General features: G+C 39.5%; 1 protein-coding gene across 7 annotated transcripts in view; it reads left to right on the top strand.

The window, feature by feature from the left end:
- Positions 1–21,386, top strand: part of esrrga (estrogen-related receptor gamma a) — a 121,593-nt gene that overhangs the window by 25,055 nt on the left and 75,152 nt on the right. The window contains exon 1 of one of the 7 annotated variants that reach the window (XM_012881533.3): positions 16,710–17,120. The exons of 4 other annotated variants lie outside the window; for them this stretch is intronic. In XM_012881533.3, the coding sequence (XP_012736987.2) occupies positions 17,065–17,120 (56 nt within the window). In that variant the 5' untranslated portion in view covers positions 16,710–17,064. Of the gene's footprint in view, positions 1–16,709; positions 17,125–21,386 lie in introns of those variants that run through there. 2 more of the 7 variants (XM_012881537.3, XM_012881535.3) reach the window with 2 other exon arrangements.

The raw sequence follows: 21,386 nt of genomic DNA, 5'->3' as shown, positions 1-21,386 counted from the left end.
CACACACACACAAAAATAGGCGAAAGAGTTTAAAATGAACTCAAAACACCGAAAACATCCAGGCAAAATTTTACCTTTCAATATCTGTTATGCGCAAATATCACCCACTAACTTAGTAAACCCTTTATGGTGACTTTTCAGCTGCGGCAAACATGATCCAGTAAGCGGGAAATCACAGACTGTCTGGCTGAGTAATTACGCAGCCACAGCGGCCGTAACACTGCAGTCTCCCCGGCCAGGCTTGCCTGTCAGCGGGTCTCTGCTGCTCCTGACAAGTCCGAGCAGAATTAAAATTGGCTCATAATCCTGATAAATCAACTGCGCAGATGAAGTTTGGAGGTGTACTTTCTCGCCTAAAATCATCTTAAAACAACTTTTTGTGATGAAGGTTATAAAATTGATAAGATATGTTTGTAAACTCTTCATCTTCTTACTCCACCTTTGTTACTGCACACAAACCCGCTCCCTCAACGGGCCTAAGAAAGCAGAGCAAAGTACTGGATTGGCTAGGGGACCAAAGCCCAGGGAAAGCCGAGAAGTACTGGGTTGTTTGGGGGACCAAAGCCCCGGGAAAGTTAAGAGCGGGTAAATGAAATTAGTCGAACAAATGTATATGGAAATGCTACCTGCGATTTGCAAAGTCCCGCTTTTGAGTGCCAATGGAAAAGGGGTTATTGTTGCCACTTGGTTCCTCGCTGAGAGCCGCCATTGTTTTCTGAATCAAAGCAGTCGCTTCTCTGATACGTCACATCTACGAAAATCCCGCCTGGCGTTCCTGATTGGCTTGTCCATTTTATGTGGTATTGAAACGCCTCCCAATGGCAGCGAATCCTCATGGATGTGTGGAGCTCAACTGAGCTACATCCATCTGGCGAGAGTTATGTTATTAATTTATGCAATAGCAAGAGAACATGGGCTAACTTCAATATTTATTACTTTCTGACCTCAGAAGACATTATGCATCTAAACAAAAGACCTGTGCATTCCCAGCGTACCATGAACGTGTACAACACAGGTGTCATTTCAAGTTGTTTCCAGAGGGGGGCATACTTTTGCAAAGTCTCTGGAACTTGGGAAATTCAGTATACTGTATACAGTATTGATATGGTTCCATCTGTGCATTTGATATCATTACATTTCACTGTACCTTTGCACCCCCCCCCCAAAAAAAAAAACACAAAAATTGCTCCTGATAAAACTCTGTTTATGGTCCTCCCCAAAAATGAAACTGTTTATTCGCTATTGCATTGAGCCCCACAATGCACTATAGTCAATTTCTGTAGGACATAGTTCCAGGGATTAAATGTCTTGTTCAGCGGTAGTGTAGCAAGTCTTAGTTGTGGTGCAATATTATTTTTAGAATAAAAAGGTTATCCCCTGACCATTTTTTAAACAATATTTAATGCTAAGTATTTTTATAATTGTATTGTAATGACCTGGCAAATGTGTCTGGATGCCCACTCCAGGAAACATTGGCAGTGGTCCTTAATGTTTTCCAGTTGTGTACAGTCGGTAACGGCATAAAACGAAGGACTTCAGATTATTTCTAAATGGCTGTATAACCCTTCTCAGATTGATGGGCAACAACAACTGTTTCGCTGAGGTCAAACATGATATCTGTTCCCTCTAGCATTGGACTAGCACACACATCTAGACTGGTCTAGACCAGGGATTCCCAAAGCTGCTGCTAGGGGGTGCGCATGATGAAAAATTTAATGGCGGTCTGACAGTGTATACCATACCATAAATAAGTCTAAATAAACATTTAATTTCAATTCCATTCAATTTTATTTATATAGTGCCAATTCATGAAACATGTCATCTCAAGGCACTTTACAAAGTCAAGTTCAATCATATTATACAGATTGGGTCAGATTATACAGATTTGGTCAAAAATGTTCCTATATAAGGAAACCAGTTGATTGCATCAAAGTCCCGACAAGCAGCATTCACTCCTTGAGAAGCGTAGAGCCACAGGGAGAGTCGTCTGCACTGTACAAGACTTTGCTGCAATCCCTCATACTGAGCAAGCATGACGCGACAGTGGGAAGAAAAACTCCCCATTAACGGGAAGGAAAACCTCCGGCAGAACCGGGCTCAGTATGAACGGTCATCTGCCTCGACCGACTGGGGGTTACAGAAGACAGAGCAGAGACACAACAAGAGAGACAAAAAAGCACAGAAGCACACATTGATCCAGTAATCTGTTCTACATTAGATAGTAATAGCGGGTGAGCCGTCTTCTCTGGATGATGTCACAGTTAACAGAACGCCAGACCAGGTGTACCTACTATGAAGATAAAAGAGAGACAACAGAAAGTTAAAGCAGAAATGACAACACGTAATGCATAATTGAAGAACAGTAGAACTCTATAGAGTGAGAAAATTAGATCCTGATGTCCTCCAGTAGCCTAAGCCTATAGAAGTAAAACTATAAAGGTAGCTCAGAGTAACATGAGCCACTCTAGTTATAAGCTTTGTCGAAAAGGAAGGTTTTAAGATTAGTCTTAAAAGTAGACAGGGTGTCTGCCTCACGGACCAAAACTGGGAGTTGGTTCCACAGGAGAGGAGCCTGATAACTAAAGGATCTGCCTCCCATTCTACTTTTAGAGACTCTAGGAACCACCAGCAGAGCTGCAGTCTGAGAGCGAAGTGCTCTGTTAGGAACATAAGGGGTAATCAGAGCTCTGATATATGATGGAGCTTGATTATTAAGGGCTTTATATGTTAGAAGAAGAATTTTAAATTCTATTCTTGATTTACCAGGAAGCCAATGAAGGGAAGCTAAAATTGGAGAAATATGATCCTGCATATTGATTTTCATCAGAACTCTTGCTGCAGCATTTTGGATAAGCTGAAGGCTTTGAACTGCATTTTGTGGACTTCCTGATAGTAAAGAATTACAATAGCCCAGCCTTGAAGCAACAAATGCATGGACTAGTTTTTCAGCATCATTCCTGGACAGAATGTTTCTAATTTTGGCGATATTCCAGAGGTGAAAAATGGAAACTCTGGAAACCTGTTTAATATGGGATTTAAATGACATGTCTTGGTCAAAAATAACACCAAGATTTTTTACTTTATTACCAGAGGCCAAGTTAATACCACCTAGATTAAGTGATTGGTTAAGAAGTTTATTTTTTGAGGACTTTGGCCCAAAGATTAAAACTTCGGTCTTGTCCTTTGTAAAAATTAAAATCAAAAACGGTAAATTTAATAAATTTAGTAAATTTAATAAATAAAAATGTGTTATTTATAAGAAGTCTTCTTCTATGCTTCATTCTTATACGCTTCATTTTAAGATGAATATAGAGGAAATTATCTTCTATGCACTGTGCTGTATATGCGCACCTAGCTTTTGGCCTCTACTTCATTAATTCTCGCGAATATGCTCAATTGGCTGAAATCGGGAACTAAAAGAGAGAGAGGGGAATCAGAGGCAACAGACGAGAGAATTGCAACAGATCCGGGAGAACAAAGAAAAGCGGCAGTCCGAGTTTTGTGCAATTATACACTGTTTAAAGTTATTTAATGTTTCATAAATAACTCTCTGTCTGTTAGGTATTGTCTGGTGATGATCAGCTCTTAAGCTGATATCAAGACAATGGTTGAAAGGGATGAATTCAAGCACTAGCCATCTTTTAACAGCAAAACCTGCACACACATAGAATAAAGGAGTGACAACTTCTTTTCAAGTTCAAGAATTTAATAACATAAATAAAATGAACATCCAGAGAACATCCCTATGTAATGCTGTTTACCTGAATTAACACAATATTTACTTCCTGGCTTATATTTTATGTTGGCAGCAATGCTGGACTTATTGATCCAATCTATATTTTTTTCATTCATTTTGATATGAAAACTGTATTTTTGTGCTGTTTAGGTTAGATTTAGATATTTAGTTATTCTTTAGATAAGACAATTTTTATTATCTTATCTAAGATTTATCATTTAACACCCTGCACTGGAAGAAACACCTGAACTGGGGAGTAGTGTGGAACTTTAAAACATAATTTGAATGTGCAAAAATAACTGAGTCCTGTGGTTGTAATTTTTATACACAATTGAACAATGTCTAATTGTTATTTAAGGTTTTGCTAGGAAATTGGTGGATGTAGTGAATTTGTCACTGTGCTTTATTGCCTGTTTAGTTAATTTTAATGATTGTTTTGACATTTATGTTTCCTGTCATGTTGCAGAGTTATGTGATCACACAATGAAATATGACATGGAGTTAAACACAGTTCCTTGTTGAAAGGTTTACCACTATCTCCACATTATATATTACATTTATGTATTTTCTTCTGAAATGCAAATTATTTTCAATTGACTTTTTTCTAGCATTAGGAGTACCTTAAATAAGCAAAACAAAAATAAATATTTAAGGGTTAAAATGAACTTAAATGTTAAGCTTCCAGTTGTCAGGCTAGAAATGTACTGGTCAACAGATTAGGTATGTTTTGAATTGTGTGTATATGTGTTTATATATGCCGCCAACATGTCCTCTTTGCCCCTGTATTGTTCCTCACATTCGTTTTCTTCTCAAAAAGTCATGGCTTGACAAGGTGCTGTGCTCTGTAAAAATTATGTCTTGTTTATACGTATTTATTTCCCCTTGACAGTTTAATTATTTCTGGCCCCATTGGAGAAAACCACATAAAAAAAACTCCCCATGTTCAAACAGATTCTAATTAGGAATGCTGGAAAATTAAAACAGAGTTGTTTCAAAATGCTGTCATTTTTCCAGGACCTCGTTTGGAATTATGTCTCAATCAGCACAAGCGGAAATAATTACTTGTATACCTTCTAACTGCCAGCATTTACCAAATGGCAAAGCAATTTACAGCCATCATGGCCTGAGAAGCAATCATTGGGCCAACTATAAATTCACAGGCCGACGGTTTGGAGAGCTAGATTGGAAGGAAGAGTTTTAGTGGAGAATTAGAGAGATGAAGAGGAAGGGTGTGTCTTCCTCCAGAGGTTCTCCCTCATTGTCTATCCAGTGTTTTGTCTTCTGTTTTTCTTTTCATCAATTTGAGTCCTTTTTTAATGCCCTTAAACCAGTCATTTTCACTGTTTCACTTCTGCCTTTTTCAGAACTCCTCGCTCATCATGGCATCTTCCATCTTTTTTACATTGAGACCATAACACCAAGAATGGCACACATTAACACCTACACACACCTTTCGAATGGAGGAAGCGGCGATTAAGTGATTATTTTCACACACACCATTAAACATTCTCATTGCTCACACAGACAGAGCCGAAAGCCTAGATAAAAACATACATGAGCAGAGACACTTAAGCGGCCGCACACATTGGACTTAAAGTAATTACTCACACACGTCATTAGACACAGACGCAGATGAAGTGGAGTGTGTTTATGGTTTGTGTATCTTTGAGCATGGACTGTTGTAGCCCCTTTTTACTTATTGGTGCAATAATACCATCAATACAATACAACAAATCAACCTAACCTCTTTTTTTACTATGTCACACCATAAGTTCCCCCAAGTAAACACAATTTTGCTCTGACATATGTTAAGCTTTAAACTTTTTTTGGGGGGAGGGGGTTACATAAGGTTGTCCTACACGTCATGGTAGTAGAAAGGGAAAGCTAAGTCAGACTATTGTGCTTTTTCTTGACTGTCCTCCTCACTATGGAATGTTTGGCATCCATATCTCTTTATGAGCTAAATCAAAAATCATTTACAGTGATTGATCTGATGAAAGGACAAGGTTAATTGTGACAGCGGTGCACTTCCCTTAGGTGCACCAGCAGGACATAATTTTACCGGGACTTGCTCAAGAAGGCGTCATAAATGCTTGCCAATTTATTTTTTTGCTATTTAAATTTCTGCTGTTGGCCATGTTGAACAACTTGCAGATGTATCCTGTTTGTGCTTTTTCTCGCACTTAAAAAAATCTGTCAAAAACAGATTGTGTATATAGAAAAAAAATGTTCTCAAATGAAAGAAACTACTAACATCAATATGGCCTTATGTGAAAAAGGGATTTTCCCCTAAACCTAGTATGTTGCCCTTTGAGGTAACAGTTGCCATTGGCTGTTTGCAAAAACTTTTAATTCTGCCACATTGGATTATTTTATTAGTTTGTTTTTTACATAAATGGTATGTTAAAATTCAAGCCACAGCATTTCAATCAGATTTACGTATTAACTTTGACTTAAAATCCCTTTTTTTTTTTTACCCATTTAGAGGTGGACTTGCTGGTGTGATTTGCATCATTATACTGCAAGCATGCTTGAGTTATGCTGCATCAAGTACCAATGTTGGGCTCTACTCAGACAGTAACATTTATACTTGCTGATTGAGTTGTAAGTAGACAAGCCTAACAACTATCATTCACATCTGGTGTTAAAATCCATTCTGAATGTGTGGATCTCAGTTATCAACTTCTCATTGAAATAGACTAGTAGTCAACCCACCCAGCGTAGGGCTGTTCAACTCAGATATATGTGGCTGTCATGTGTTTAGTTGTTGTTGGTGGACCAAAGTGCAGGTAAGAGCTTGGGAGTTGCATGATGAGGTGAAAGGTGATTTATTAAGTAAAGAAAACCACAAAACTTAGGCAAAGCAGGAAACAGGAACACAGGAAGGCACAGACCAGAACAGGGGGTGGCATAACAGAGGACCTGACGATGAGAGTGAATGATCTGGCTGAATAAATGCAAGAGGAGACAGAGAGGAAGGAGGGAGAAGCAATTAGCACAGGTGAAAGGTGTAATGGTAATTAAGCTGAGGGAGAAAAAGAGCAATGATTTGACAGAGACAGGAGAAGAGCAGAATCTAACAAGAATATAAAGCCATGGTGAATGGATAGACCATGAGCAAATAAACTCATTTTAATACAACTGAAGACAGAGGCAGGAAAATAAGGCTTTAACTGAAACAAGCATAGCTAACCGAATCCAAAACGCACAGAATAAATGACTGGTAACACGAAGAAAGGACCAAAATCTACAGACTGACAAATACTGAAAGGTGAAAAACATAAACAGAGCTGTACAATCCCCAGGATTTGTAGCGTACCACATTAGTATCTGAATGAATGAGTGTATTGTAAAGCACTTTGGGGTCATCAGGGCTTGATAAAGCGCTATAAAAGAACAGACTATTTACCATTGACTTATTTTTAAATGCAATGACAACATTGGGTTCAATCAGCTCCGAAATGTTTTTTTTAAAAAAAGAAACAAATGGTGAGAAATGTACTCAGTGTTTTGATGTCATCTGACCAATAAAATCCCAACCAGTGAGAAAATTTATTTCTTCTAGAATACCGACAAGGAAAATCCCTAGTGTGTAAGATTTTCACACTGGCACACACACACTGGTGTGCTAAATGAATTACAATTGGCCTCGCCGTTTAGCAAGTAAGAACTACTACAGAAGCGGTGGGGTATCATAATGTGACATTGTAAACATGTCCTCAATGTATTTGGTACCAAGCTACAGTGGTCATTGTGTGAAATGGTTTTTGGCACTGTTGTTTTTTTTCTAAAGTTGCTTGTAAATTCCGTTAATCATGGCTTTTTGGGATTGTTTTTGTACGTGAAGTTGCTTATTTGGGGTCTACTTTAAGTGACTATAAACACCAGTAAAGAGATCCGCTTCTACTGTTGCACTACAGACAGTGAACAGGTCGGCTGATATCCTGCAGCATACACGCATATCTCTGTTCGTCTCCCTCACAAGCCATCTCTACAGGGAGGACAGAGTGGTTGTTGGACTACAGTGCCCTTTCTCTAACATAAAGTCAAAGTAAACATCACCATTTTATTGCATGAACTTACCTGCTGTCCAGCAGAATGCCAGCAACCTCCGCATCCGTTTTAAATCCCTGCTCCCTCATGAATTGTCTCCACCTGGTAGTAATAGCTGCGCCAATCTAGCCTCTTGTTTTCTTCCAGTTTTCACTTCTTTTACTTTTCTTGGTTACTTTCTCTTCCCTCTTGCTGGGCAAAAAGTATTGATGGTCCTCCATTTGAACACAAAATGACAAATTGAATGATCTGCAATCGTCTTTGCTTGTTTATACTACTTCTCCACCAACAGCACATTCACATATAGGACACAGGTAGGGAAAATGCATATAGCTGACAAGTTTGGCCCCTTTCAACTGCTGTAATCAGAAATAGCGAAGCAACATGGGGCCTCCCAGTGGGTGCACCAACAAACTAAGTTATGAGAATGTTTTCATTTTTGATGTAAGGTTATTCGATTTTGTCAGAATATGTATTTATAAAAGCACCACTTGATTTTTGCTAATTAAGAGCCACATTTGTTACACACTGTCCCATTAAAGGAACTATAATTGAAATTTTACCACCAGGTGGGCTGTTGAGCACTGTTTTTAGACCAAAAGAAGATGTGTGACAATTACCTGACTCCGCCAGATAGATTTGCTCCGCATATCCATCTGGAAACCTTCCGTTGAAGTAATTTTGGGAAGGGGCGAAAATACTGGTTAGCTGATTGGCCTATGTTGGTGATAGACGGGCCAAATAAACCAATCAGATTCGTCGTCGCTCGTAACAGAGCGATGACGAAAACACAACCACAAGCCAAGCTACTCTTGCTGCTGCAGGTAAAGGCTTGTTAGCTCAGCAGAGAAATACTCTGTAATTCAGATAAAACTTACTCGATAGCCACGCTAACGCTAGTTTCATCGGCTGAAGCCGCCATGTTCTTTAGACTGAACTGTCGCGCTTCCCGTTGCGTCACACCTCAACCCGCCTCAAAGCCAACGCTGATTGGACGTTCGTTTGGTGAACGGCTCCAAATTTTCTTTAACGGAGAGTAGCCAGACTGATCTGCGAGTGAAACCTTGAAAGCTTGCGAGATCAGGATGGTCTCACGAGGCTAGTGTGACAAGCAACGCCTCTCTCTACCTCCAAAATCTAAGCACTAGTTATACATTTAAGTTAAATTTTTTTTGTCAAAGAATTAAATAAATGCCCTGAATGTAAACGAGGATCACAGTGGGCAGCCCACAAGCCCACCGGGCTGCATTAAACACTACTAATTCTGTTAGCTGGGCTACCAGCTGCTCGCTTCACATAACAGTGACACCTGGCCTATTGCTGGTCAAACTCCAACAATTAACCCACATGACACAACTGTAGCATTGCGTTGAATGACATGTGAATGACAACTTGACAACTTTGCCAAAGACTGTCCTGATTGTCTTCAGGTGAACGTTTCGATCTGCTGGATGTGGTCTCCGCCATTTTTCTCCTATGCCACGCTGCTCTGGCGGTGGCCTTTTATCGGCCTAGCTTGTAAACAAGAGACTGGAGAACAGCACAGAGTGACGTCATACCATATTCCATCTAAGAAGATACCTTTAGTTCTTCACATCACTATTTTTCAGTTATTACCTAAAATAATGAATAGTTGCTTATTCCTCTATTAAATAATATTTGAAGAAATCTAGATAGCTTTTTATTCCTGTTTTGTTTGCTGACAGCCATGTACAGTTTTGCAGTTGCTGTTTACAGAAGTTTTTGTTAGTCTGTTTTAATCTGGGATGCAAAGTAACTCATGTTTTGAGTGACATTTTCTCAAGGATGCCCTTGCAGTGTCCTGGGGCACATTGCATCCAGACTGCAAAACTAATACACACTGGTGTTTTGAAGAAATTTGTTGTCAGAAATCCTCTTGAGTGCCGTTTTGCACTGTCCAGACACAATTGGACTACTAAAGATGATTGTTGTTACGAGCTCAAAATTGGGTCCTAGTTCAGAGTGACACAACCATAACTGTAACGACTAGGCATGCAATGAAATTAAACATTGGTATTGAGATTGTTGTGCACAATTTTATCCGGTTGTCAAAAGTTGTTATGGCTTTGTTAAAATGAGCAAAAAGCTGAAGATTATTCATTAAGAGCAAATGCAATGGAAGAAATGTTTTTATCAAATTGTCACTTTTATTCGTCTTATTAGCGAAATGAAAAATACATGCTTGCTTCCAAATCTAAATTCAAACTGTTTAGTCAAAGCCGCATGCTCTTTTGTTACTTTTAACTGAAATGTGTCTATGAAATCCCAGACATATGTGAATGATAATCAGTAGAGCAGATTTTCACAAGAGACCAAAAATGACTAAGAATTGAGTAATGTAATCATTCAAACCAACAATCATTTAGTTCCAGATAACAATACTGGATTTACTTCATTCCTTAATTTTGTATCAATCCTTGCAGTCATCTTGATTAAGGGTTGAAAATGTCTCCTGAAATTTTCATTCAGTAGAATTGACACCAGAATTGTATGTTTACTGAACAATAACAGTGTAACACTAATAAAGTAAAATTTCCATCTTGTGATGGCATTGCTATTTGTAGTTAGAACTGGACCAGCAGACCAGAAGTTTTTAATACACTTTTAAGTACTCTGTCATAGCTTACAAGGGCCATGTTCAAGAGCTTATGATGATATTCATTGTTAATGGAACATGTTTTACCAACAAATGTTGAAATTTTAAACAGGTTATTTAAATGAGGAACTGGTGTAAAAATGTGTATTTTTGAACTTTATCACTTTTCTTCTAAAGGTTTAGTTTTACTTTGAAGACTTTGCTCCTTCTTTGCTGTTTTATCATCCCTTTCCCCAGTTCTTGTCTGTGCAAATGCCGTCTCTTACCGTCTTTATTAGTAGTGGAATTATTCACTTGGCATGCACCTCAGTTGAATAAATTGAGTGTTGTACCATTGGAGAGACAGGCTTTTTTGGCAGGTATTCATTTATGTCTGGGAGTACGTGTGTGTGTGTGTGTGTGTGTGTGTGTGTGTGTGTGTGTGTGTGTGTGTGTGTACATGTGTGTGTCTGTGTTGTGTTAACAGAGAGACTGCATTGAGAGTCAAGTAATCCCAGTGGAATATCCCACTCATGTTCTGTTTGAGAGCGGCGTAATTAAAGGAGCGCACCTCTCCGAAGTCACCCATTTCAATACAAAACGCTACTTCATACAGGCTCACAGGCTGCTAGAAAAATACACAAAAGAAGCACACACAAACTCAGTGCTTTCTTACCCATGGAAAACTCATTCTGTGTATAATTACATCCCAGTGCTAATTTATCCCTGAGAATATATGAATACTACAGGATGAAAAGGAGGACAAAGTGGAACTACATAGCAGTGTGGTAGCCGTCCAATTTAGACAAAATTTTAAGTAAAAAAAAAAGTAAAAAATAAGATAAAATGGTATTCATGTTATCTTATTAGCTGAGACCCCTTGTTCCATCTGCTGAACATTTGTCCCCATTCTAATATCTTTTTACTCAATTTATCTGCATTTAAAGCGTGATTTTTTTTTTTTTTTACCCACATAAAGAAGATTCTTTCAGACAGAGGGTTAATGCCCAGCTGCAACTGCAGAACCCCTCAATTTAAAGTGGGAATCTGAGGTTTTGCTTGTACGGGAATGTCTGTTTTCTCACAGTATTTGTTGCATCTGGTAGTATATAGTAAATGGTCTGAGCAAGTACATCAACATAGCTTCAATGGAAACAATGTGCATGCACAGACACACTGACACACATTTTCAATGTTGACATCTATCATGTCTGCCCCGTCTGTCCCCATTTGATGAGGTCACAACCTCGGTCAAGCCCAAAGCCTATTCCTTTTGCCTGTCCCCACTTGATGAGGTCACACCTTTCACTCAGTGATGAGGTGCAGTCCAGCTAACCTTCAGTCTGACCACTGACAGCAAGGTTGAGCTGATATGACATGCTGTGCATGTATCTGTGGCAGTATGTGACTGTTTTAAGAGGGTAAAAGTCTCTATCCTTTTGCTTTTATCCAACAAATTTAATTCAAATTATGAACTCAGACAAGCTTAAACTTGAATAAAATACAATGCTGAACAGTCACCTGTGGTGTTATTAATTTTTATTTGTGGTTAATATTCTGTTTTTATAAGTGGTAAAGTCGCATTGTACACATGGCTCGTTTACTCATCTAAATATATGTGCTTTACTTGTACTGTCTGTGTATGCCACAATTAAACTTCCACGCAAACTCACACCTCATTCCTCTTAGCTGCAAAACCTACCTGACCTTTGTGCAGGATAACAGGGGGCTCTGTTCCAGAGAAGTCAGTCACAAGGTTTGTCAGCAGATATCTGTGTGGATGTGTGACAGAACTGTGTGTGTGTGTGTGTGTGTGTGTTAGGTCTTCAAACTAAATACATATCTGCAAACAAACATAGTTACTGTACTGTAGCAGTGTCTATTGGAATGAGGGGTAATTGTGATGTGTGCAGTCTGATTGCTTAGGCTGTAATGTGTTTCATGCATGTGTGCCTCCTTGTACCATGCTGTTGCAAAGGTTAACCAAACACAGTTTTGGTGACAGGCTCCAGAAAGCCCCCTAAACCCAGCAGCTTTTCCAAACAGCTGGTGCTCTCTCCTTGGCCTTGATCAGCATCTATTTCCTGCTTGGAAGTACTATACCTTGATGCTCACAGACACACATATCTGTGCACACACATAGACACATCAGGAACATTTTGCTAAATTGTTTGTTCAATTGAATTGTTGAAAGATTCATAATTCCAAAGCTGATAATCTTTTGAAGTGTTGCTGACTGAATATACATAGCCAGAACTACTGATCTTGCTGAACATGCTTAATTATATACATATGGGTTCAAATCTTTGTGAGGACCAAATATTTTCACATTGAGCAAAACAATTCTAAAAAGTCAGAAAATTTCCAGTTCGAGGACTACAATACTTGCGTTTTGTTTGTTGTTTTCCTGCACTGAATGTTTGGAACTAAGTTTTTATGAATATTTTAAATTGTTAGGTTTAGGTCAAATGATATATGATAAGACATCATAAGTAATCAAATACATAATAAGTAATCAAATATATTTGATTTTATTAATAAACAGTAAAAGCAACTGTAAAGAATGACACAAAAATACGTTTTGCTGGTTAATATTTCAATAGTACTGCTAATGTTTCTTAATACCTCTTAATGAGAATTGTTAATAATTCACATTATTTAAGGCTGTAGAAGTCCATGGCAGTGTTGCTTAAACAAGCAAAGGTAAACATGCAAAAGCGCACTAAAATAAAATAGAATTGAATCAAGTAAATTTACATTGGAGTAGAAAAAAAGCTCTGAATGTTGTCATCAGTTCTTTTACAAAAAATCTAAATCCCTCTTTTACCACCTTTTTAAAAGAATTTTTTTTTCTCTTCTTACCCTTTTCTCCTTTGAGGTTTAGAAGTTGGTGGAAGGAATTCTGGCAGACAAAAATCTAATTTAAAAAATGTGTTATCTAAAGAAGACTTGGGCAAAACTCCAATAGCTGCCTTTTCTGCTGCACTTCATGAAAACAGCAATCTAAAGACTGAACTCAGTTTCTCCTGTCCCTCATGTATCTGTGATTTTTAACGTGTGTGTGTCTGGGTTGTACTTTGTTTTGTTTTTCAATGCTTTTTTGTTAACATATTGGAACAGTTGATGATTTATTCAGATATATTTTATGCTCAAATAAGTAAAACACAAACACTCATTCACACTTAATTCAGAGGCTCCTTTGGCTGTGCATAAAAGGACCAGAGTCCACAGCTCCCTCTGTTGGCCAATAGTGAAGTACAATCAAAAGCTCTCCGTGTCATCTGTTCCTTTCCCCTTCCCTCAGAAAAAGCAAATTAAGATATTGTGTTTGCAAAACGCCATATCTATGCTTTACACTCAGACAGGAGAACAGCAAAGTACTTATGTATCCTCTATATTCGGGATGGAAGTAGTAACAACTTTATCCAACCTAATTATTGTTGAATATAAATGAGACTTGGATCTGTTTAAGACTGGCACATTTATGTCACTGGGCCAGCGGTCTTAAGTGGCCACCTCCATGAATCTGTTAAAGATCGCGTTAACCAGCAGACACCCACATACGCACACACAGGCATTGCTCTTAGTGAGCTTGCTGTGGCCTATTGAGTGCAGTGATTGATGTCAGTAAGTGTTGCAAAGGATATTTTTTCCATAGATGTCAACAGGCTGCCACCACAGGGTCAAAACACACAACCCACACAGGCTCATGCACACAATCACAGATAAAAGAGCAGAGTGGGACGTCAGCGGTGTTGCACAGTACAGCTGAAATGTACAGATGGTGCAAGCACACAATTACACATGCTTACAATTATTGGCTATGTGACAAGTTGATTAGGTCAGGTGAGATTTTATATTGCAATATCCACTGTGTTGTTAACAACTGGCTAAAGTGTTCCTAGGAATTGCACTCGTGTGAAGACTCCTTGTATTTTTACAGGGAATTGGTCTAAAGGGGTCACTGTCAACATACACACAGAGTCAGAGGCAGTCGATAGCTTTGCAGGGGTGAGCTGGGGTGGATTGGGGTCAAACAGGAGAATATATAGTAAGAGAACATTTACTTAGAGACTCAAATTATTTTTGTGACAGAAGCTTTTTTGCTATTGTGATTTAACTCTGTTTATTATTGCATGTCCTCAATATACTTTTTTGTGTTTTGTTATTGTAATTAATTTATTATTTAAATGATTAGATGGCTTTTCCCCCCCAACTGTTGTTTATTGAGAGGTTCTGGCAGTTTTCTAGATATTCTCTCTTCCTGTCACTCACTTTAGTTAATTTTAATATTTCTAAATCACTTGCAGTAAGACTGTTTCACATTTAACTGGTATGTATGTTAATTGCAACATTAGTTTAGTGTTCCTACATCCTAATCTGTCTCCACAGACTAAAGAGTGATAGATGTGCACGTGTGTGTGGGATTCCCAGCACATGTGCTTCAGAGGTTTCAGTAAAAGATTTGTTTGTGCAGCGGTGGCGGCAGCATTGATTCACACTCATCTTTGTCGATGCTTATAAGCCTCTGGATACATCATAACTGTGTGTGTGTGTGTGAGTTTGTGTGTATGAGCCTCAGAGCGTCTATGAATGTGCTTGGATTCATCTCCCTCCGTCCTCATGGAAAGCAGCGTCTGTGTGTGTTTGTGAGTTGCTTTCCTTTTGGATGCTTTCTGTGTTTTGTTACTTATAAAGTGGTTACTTATCGATGTAGTAATTAAAAATGTTTTGTGCAGATAATCACTTTTAAACTGTGTTTGGGTTTGTTTCAGTGTTGGGTGTTTGGGTTCCAAGAGTTAAACCTGCCTTTATACATGTTTGTGGCTGGAAACAATGCATGTCATAAACTCACAGAGTAACTAATAATAAATATGCATTTGATTTCTTCACTTAAATGTTAGAAGTTCTTTTTTAACCAGTAGAAATGTCAGCAATTTCAAATGTCAAGTATATAATGTAAAAAAAAAAAGGCTGAGTTTGTTGTTGGTCTACTAACAACACAAAACACACTTTCACACAAACATACTTCAAAGTAGAGATTAGTTTCAGGAAATGTTTTATTATCTGTTCTCTTCCAAATTTGCTAATTACAACCACTCCCTTTCATCTCTGCATTCCCCCCTCCCCACCCTTCTGATTCTCTTCTCAGTATCTGCCTCTTTTCAGCACACACCTCCATCTTTTGTGTTGGGGTACCAGAGCGTTGGAAAAGTCAAATGGGAGTCTGGAAAACATTAGCTAAAAAGACGTAAAGTGTGGTGTGTACCATTTTGGCAAAGAACACCCAAGTCTCAGTTGGGCTCCGATTTTCCTTTCCCTCTCTCCTCGCGTTCCCTGCTCACCATTCCCCTGTTGGCCACCCGTTTTAACTCCGAGGAGCTGTGCACTGATTCTCTTGGAGTTTCCATCTCGACGTATTTCAGTGTGTTTGCAGGCATTGGAACAAACGGCACGCTGCTGAGGAGATGTAGAAGGGTTTGACAGAAACAGCAAGCAGCAGGGAGAACCTTGTCCCAATCATGCCCAAATCATTCCACAACAAAGGACAAGCACTCTGGAATTGCCATAATCTCGTATTTTACTGCTGGGCTGTGATGGGCTCCGCTGCGCTCTGCCTGTCTGTGTGCATTTGCAGTGTGACATGTTAGTCAGGCTTTGGGTTTAGGGTCAAGCTTGCACTCGTTCCTTTGATCTAGCGATTTTCTGGATTTGATTAGGTCAATTTTGTGTCCTGCAGCCAAGCAAGCTCAAATCCATATTTTCTACCAGAAAGATTTCTTCAGACTGATTTTAGACTTATTTCTTCAATGTGGGATGTGCAAAAGCCTAAAAATCGTCTGTGTTAAAACTTTTTTAACAAAGTTTAAAGAAAGCAGAAAGAAATGTCATTTTTATGGTCGTCTTTATTTGTAGATGTGCGAGGTTTTTGTGAGTGTTTATATGCCAACATGGCCACGTAATAAGAGTGGTAGAGACCAGAAGAGGTTTTGGAATTTACTAAGTCTTAAGATGGATTAAGACAGATAAACTAACAGAAGAGAGCAGGTTGTTTTAATTTAAACCTTCTCTCACCTGTTCCTTTTTCTGTTTCCTTCTTTCCCCTTCTTCTCTACTGCGCTCTTTGTCCGATCCCTCCTTCTCCACCTGCAGCACTCCCTCTCTCTCTTCTTCCACCCCCCTTTTTCTCCACCCCTTTCTCCACCCATCCCTGCAGCCATTGGTCAGCTGTCCACCAATCACAGCAGAACCAGGACCTGAGGGACTGCATATGCAAAGTCCCGCTTAATATTCATGAGCAGCTATCGGGGCTTTAAGTCGTTGATTAGGACAGCAGCACAGTTTTCTGTCCCAACTGCCCGGCTGGCTGGCTGGCTGCGTGTGCGTCTACAGCCCCCCTCTCCCCCGGCTCTCACATGCACACAGCACACACGCACTCCCTCGCATCTATACACACTCGCAGAGCCGATCAGTGCAGCCGGCGCAGAGCCTGGTAATTGTATTGCTCCCTCCAAGTGGAAGGAAGGACTGAGAGAGAGAGAGTGAGAGTGAGAGAAAGTGGAAGATCAGAGAAAGAAGAGGAGAAAGGGGAAACATATCAAAACTTTGATATTTTTTTTTTCAAACCTTTTTGCTGTTCTTCAGAGGAGGTTGATGTGACGATGACCCGGTATCGCTGATGGAGTCGGTAGGACACCCCTTATCCGAGTGTTTTTTAATGCACTCTGAACAAGAGTAGGTAAATTTTACCTTTTAATCTTACCTTTCTGTGCATCAACCAACTTATCATCTTCATTGTCTTCCACTGTGATTGACCGCATGTGTGTTGGTGTGCTGGAATGCTGTGAAGGTGGCCGGCACGGTGTCAAGGTTGTTTCTGCTGTCAGGTAGCACGCGATCCCTGCCTCAGAGTGTGTGAGAGTGTGTGTGTGCGTGTTTGTGTGCATCTTTGTGCGGTTGCAGTATCGGGGACAGCAGTTCTTACTCTGTTTGTTAGGAGAGCCTAATTTCTGCCACCTGAAAGCCACACACACCTGGACACTCTCACACATTCAGAGGTCCAGTCTTTACTTCACTTTCTCTGTCTTCGGAAGATTGTTTTACTTTCGCTCGGATTGTTCTGAGAGCCAAACACCAAGTCAGTCAGGACCATTGTGTTGTGCATGCTCATCCAAGCAGAGAATCTGTAAGGTAGCGGGGCACTGGGGTTACAGGAATAACGTGGACAGAAGAGAGGAGAGCGGGCCATCAGAATGGAAAGAGGAGGCAAACCAGTGGGGAAGAGCTGCGCTCTTAAATGCCAGAGGAGGTTGAATTTCAGACGGGCAGCTCAGCGTGTGGCCCCGCGCAGGATTTAGAGACAGTTACACACTCCCTCACACACACATAGTGGCTCTAGCTCAGCTGCTCCTTTAGCCAACACTTTGCTCTTTTAGGTGTAAATAAAAGGCTGTTTTAAATGCAGATTAACTGATTGCGCCAGCTGACCGCAGCTTGTGCTCATTCTTTATTATTTATAGCAATCAAAATTTTAAGTTGAAAAGTATTACGTTTGAAAACAAAAATAACAACTCACTTTAATTTGAACAATTTACACTTTTCAATAAAAAAGAGGAAGCAACTTTGAAATGATGCCTTGAAGTGTGTGATCAGCCTGTGGAAAGAATTCACTTTTTACATGAATTTAAGCGATAATCAGACAAGAGACAAAGTTGTAGGGTGAGTTTGTTTGAGTTCAGGCTTTAGGGAAATACATTTATTGAAACGGGTCAGGAGTCTTTATGAGAGAAAGTCTAAGCAGAGACATAAAGGAAAAAATCAAGTGAAGTTGAGCCCTGATGTTTTACTGATGTGTGTGCCAAATATATATTCCTAAATATTTAAATGAAAGGGGGCACTTTTTGCATGTTTCAGTCGCGTGTCTGTGTGTGTATGTGTGTGTGTGTGTAGTGCGTGGACACGCTCATCTATTGGCTCATCTTACCTGCGAAACGTATCTAATGGTCAGAGGCCGATGACAGAAATTAACAGAAATATAAATTTAACCTTCAGTTTATTATTGAATACGCCTCTGTTTGACCTGCAAAGAAGTTTTGTTAAACTTAATGTGTTCTTAAATCTTTTCATTTAGTTAGGTTTTATATGTAAAGCAGCAAAGATCTGATGAATAACTTATTTTCAGCGACTTCAATATAAACTTCAGTTATGATTCCAGCACAGCTTTACAACTGAAGTTAAAAATATGTTTTTACTGTGACTTCAATTATTACAATTTGTAAATTAGTCGACTCGATGTCCAGAACTCTCTGGCATTACGGTGTTTCCGACTGCAGAAACGCAGCCCTGCACAGTGTGTCCGCACAGCTTTGGTCTGCCAGACCCACATTGGCTTTTAGTTTGAAGAATCTACACTGGCTCCTGCTGTAAAAACTTTGAATTAGATTAGAATACATATATATATATATATTTTTAAACTAGAATACTTTCCTTTTCCATGTTTTTATTTGTGTACATAGGTGTGCTATGGAATAAATAGTGAACACTGAAAAAGACACCTTAACGTCCTAAAATCAGCAGTGGAAGGCATCTAATTTGAGCTGTTTGTTTTTTTTTGCCTGGATGTGCCCTGTTCCCTCTCGCCTATTTCAGAGGACCCTCTGGTCCAGTCACCCGTCTGTCCGCTCCTTCATCCTTCCATCGATCCATCTGTCCAGTGCTCTCTCTTCTCCACTCAGGCTTTGCCTTCTTTGCTTTGAGGCACCGCTTTCCTAATTAAAATATTAAGTATAATGATGATCATACCAATAATAATAACAAGTGCCGCTTAAGCTGTTAACATAATTACAATCCCCCCATGTCACCATATACATACAATTTGCATATGATTAAAATATATTTTTCCTACCATGACTTTAGTGAATTTGATGAATCTTTGTCCGTGTATGCAACGAGGACAGACCTGTGGAGAGAACTGCACAGCGGCCGGGAAAAAATTTTCAGGCAAAAGTTTGCAGGGCGATTGAGATGAGAAACACAACAGTGCATAGATTTCATTCAGAGCTGATAAGCAAGATCTTTCTACATGTTCTTTCTTTAGTAATTTGAAAATTTTATTAAAATCCTTTTCTGATTAGTGGGTAAATCCATATTTTTTCTGTGAAATAAAGTCACTATTCGTGTTTGAGAAAATTAATGCATTTTTAATCACACAAAAAAGATACGGAATAATAACAAGGTTTTACTAAAGTGTGAAGGGATTCAATGATTTATCTGCCATGCCTGGCCATTCTGAATATTTTTACATGTGGAAGTTGTTGAATATTATTGTGCATTGAGAAAATTACTTTGAGAAGAAAACATTTTGGAAATATTTTTAAATTATTAACTTATTTTCCTGGTGAAAATCAAGCTTGAAGGCCGAACGTATTGCAAACACTAAATCTGATCATCAGCTGTTGTTATATTTCACGGTAAAGAAAAGGGAAGGGAAGGGTACCGGATGGATGAAACCTTTTTTTATGGCCCTTTTCTTTTTGCTCTTGCGGGGGTTATTTTTCCAGGCCATGAGGAAAAAAGAAGCAATACTGACAGAGAGGTAAAGCTAAATGCTGGGAGGGATGGGAGGGAGACCAAAGAGAGATTGCGTAAATTAAAATCCTTTTAATCTCCTTATAAAATCATTTACTTAATTCATCTGTCAAAGCATGTCAATATGTGCCGCGATGATTTGCAGGCAGTGTGCACGTCTGTGAGCGGGTGTGCGCACGTTTGCATCTTTTTCTTTTTTACCAAGCATGAGTTTGTGTCTGCTTGCCTGTGTGTATGTGTGTGTGTGTGTGTGTGTGTGTGTGCGCGCGCGTGACGTATTAAAGGCCTGTATGAGGAAGAGTTGTTTGTCTTTTTCTGTGTCTATATGGAATCTGTTGAAAATTCTTGCATTGTATAACCCTTCGTGGACACACGTACAGACACACACACACACACAGGCTCAGGCTCAGGCTCAAGGCGGGCCTTTCTCTCATCTGAAGAGTCCGGGCTTTCCAGCGGTAAATTTGTCCCGTAAAGAGGAAGATGCAATGAGTGAGACGGATAGAGCGAGAGGTGCGAAGTGAGGGGGGTAGGGGGTTCTGCTTTTGTCTGACACCAGCACTCAGGAGGTCCGACGGACACGCTTCTATGCATGAGCGCACACACGTGTGCACAGAAAAGAAAATTCTCATACACACACACACACACACACACAAAGAGCAGTAAGCTCTTTCTTTTAAGGAGTTGCAATTAAAACATAAACATGCATTCACCTTCCAGCATCAACAATTAAATTAAGTGCACCTATAACAACTGGTTTTAGTGAATAAAAAAACAAAAAACAGATTCAAATAAAAGGAAAGACCTTGATGATGGGAATTTCTCAGATTTATATCCAATCCATCATTGCTGCGAGTGCGTTACGGGTCAGTGCATGCCTTTATGTGTTGAAAGAGCAGTAAGAGAGACTTTCCCAGCTGTGACACTCACACACACAAACACCCACACATATATATATATATATATATATACTCTGCAATTAGCCATTACACCACACTGGCTTTGAAGCAATGTGTGCGTGTTTGTGTGATTGAATGCCAAAGTGCTGATTGAAAGGAGAGAGAGAGAGATGGTAGAAGGCGATGCAGCTCATCTCGCCCGTCCCCTCCTAGCCCCCACCCTTCTCTCTGCTGCGCTCATCAGCTCATTCCACGCGTTCCATCATCCATATATCCCCGTCATCCATATATCAAAATGTGCATTCAATTATTGTTCCTATTATGATGATCTATCAAATCATTTATGCTCCCTCTAAGAATTACTCACCACACAGCCGCTTCTGACTTTTGCCTCATTCAAGCGAGAGGTTAGGAAATCACTCTTTTTGGCCACATCAATGTAGACACAGATTTCTCTCTGCAGATTTGGAAAAGAAAGGGATTAAGATGAGCGAGCTGTTTTAAGCATGTGTAC

The sequence above is a fragment of the Fundulus heteroclitus genome, chromosome 4 (assembly GCF_011125445.2).
Source record: "Fundulus heteroclitus isolate FHET01 chromosome 4, MU-UCD_Fhet_4.1, whole genome shotgun sequence".
Classification (NCBI taxonomy): domain Eukaryota; kingdom Metazoa; phylum Chordata; class Actinopteri; order Cyprinodontiformes; family Fundulidae; genus Fundulus; species Fundulus heteroclitus.
Note: the sequence above shows the minus strand (reverse complement) of the source record. Positions and strands in the feature narration are given on the sequence as shown.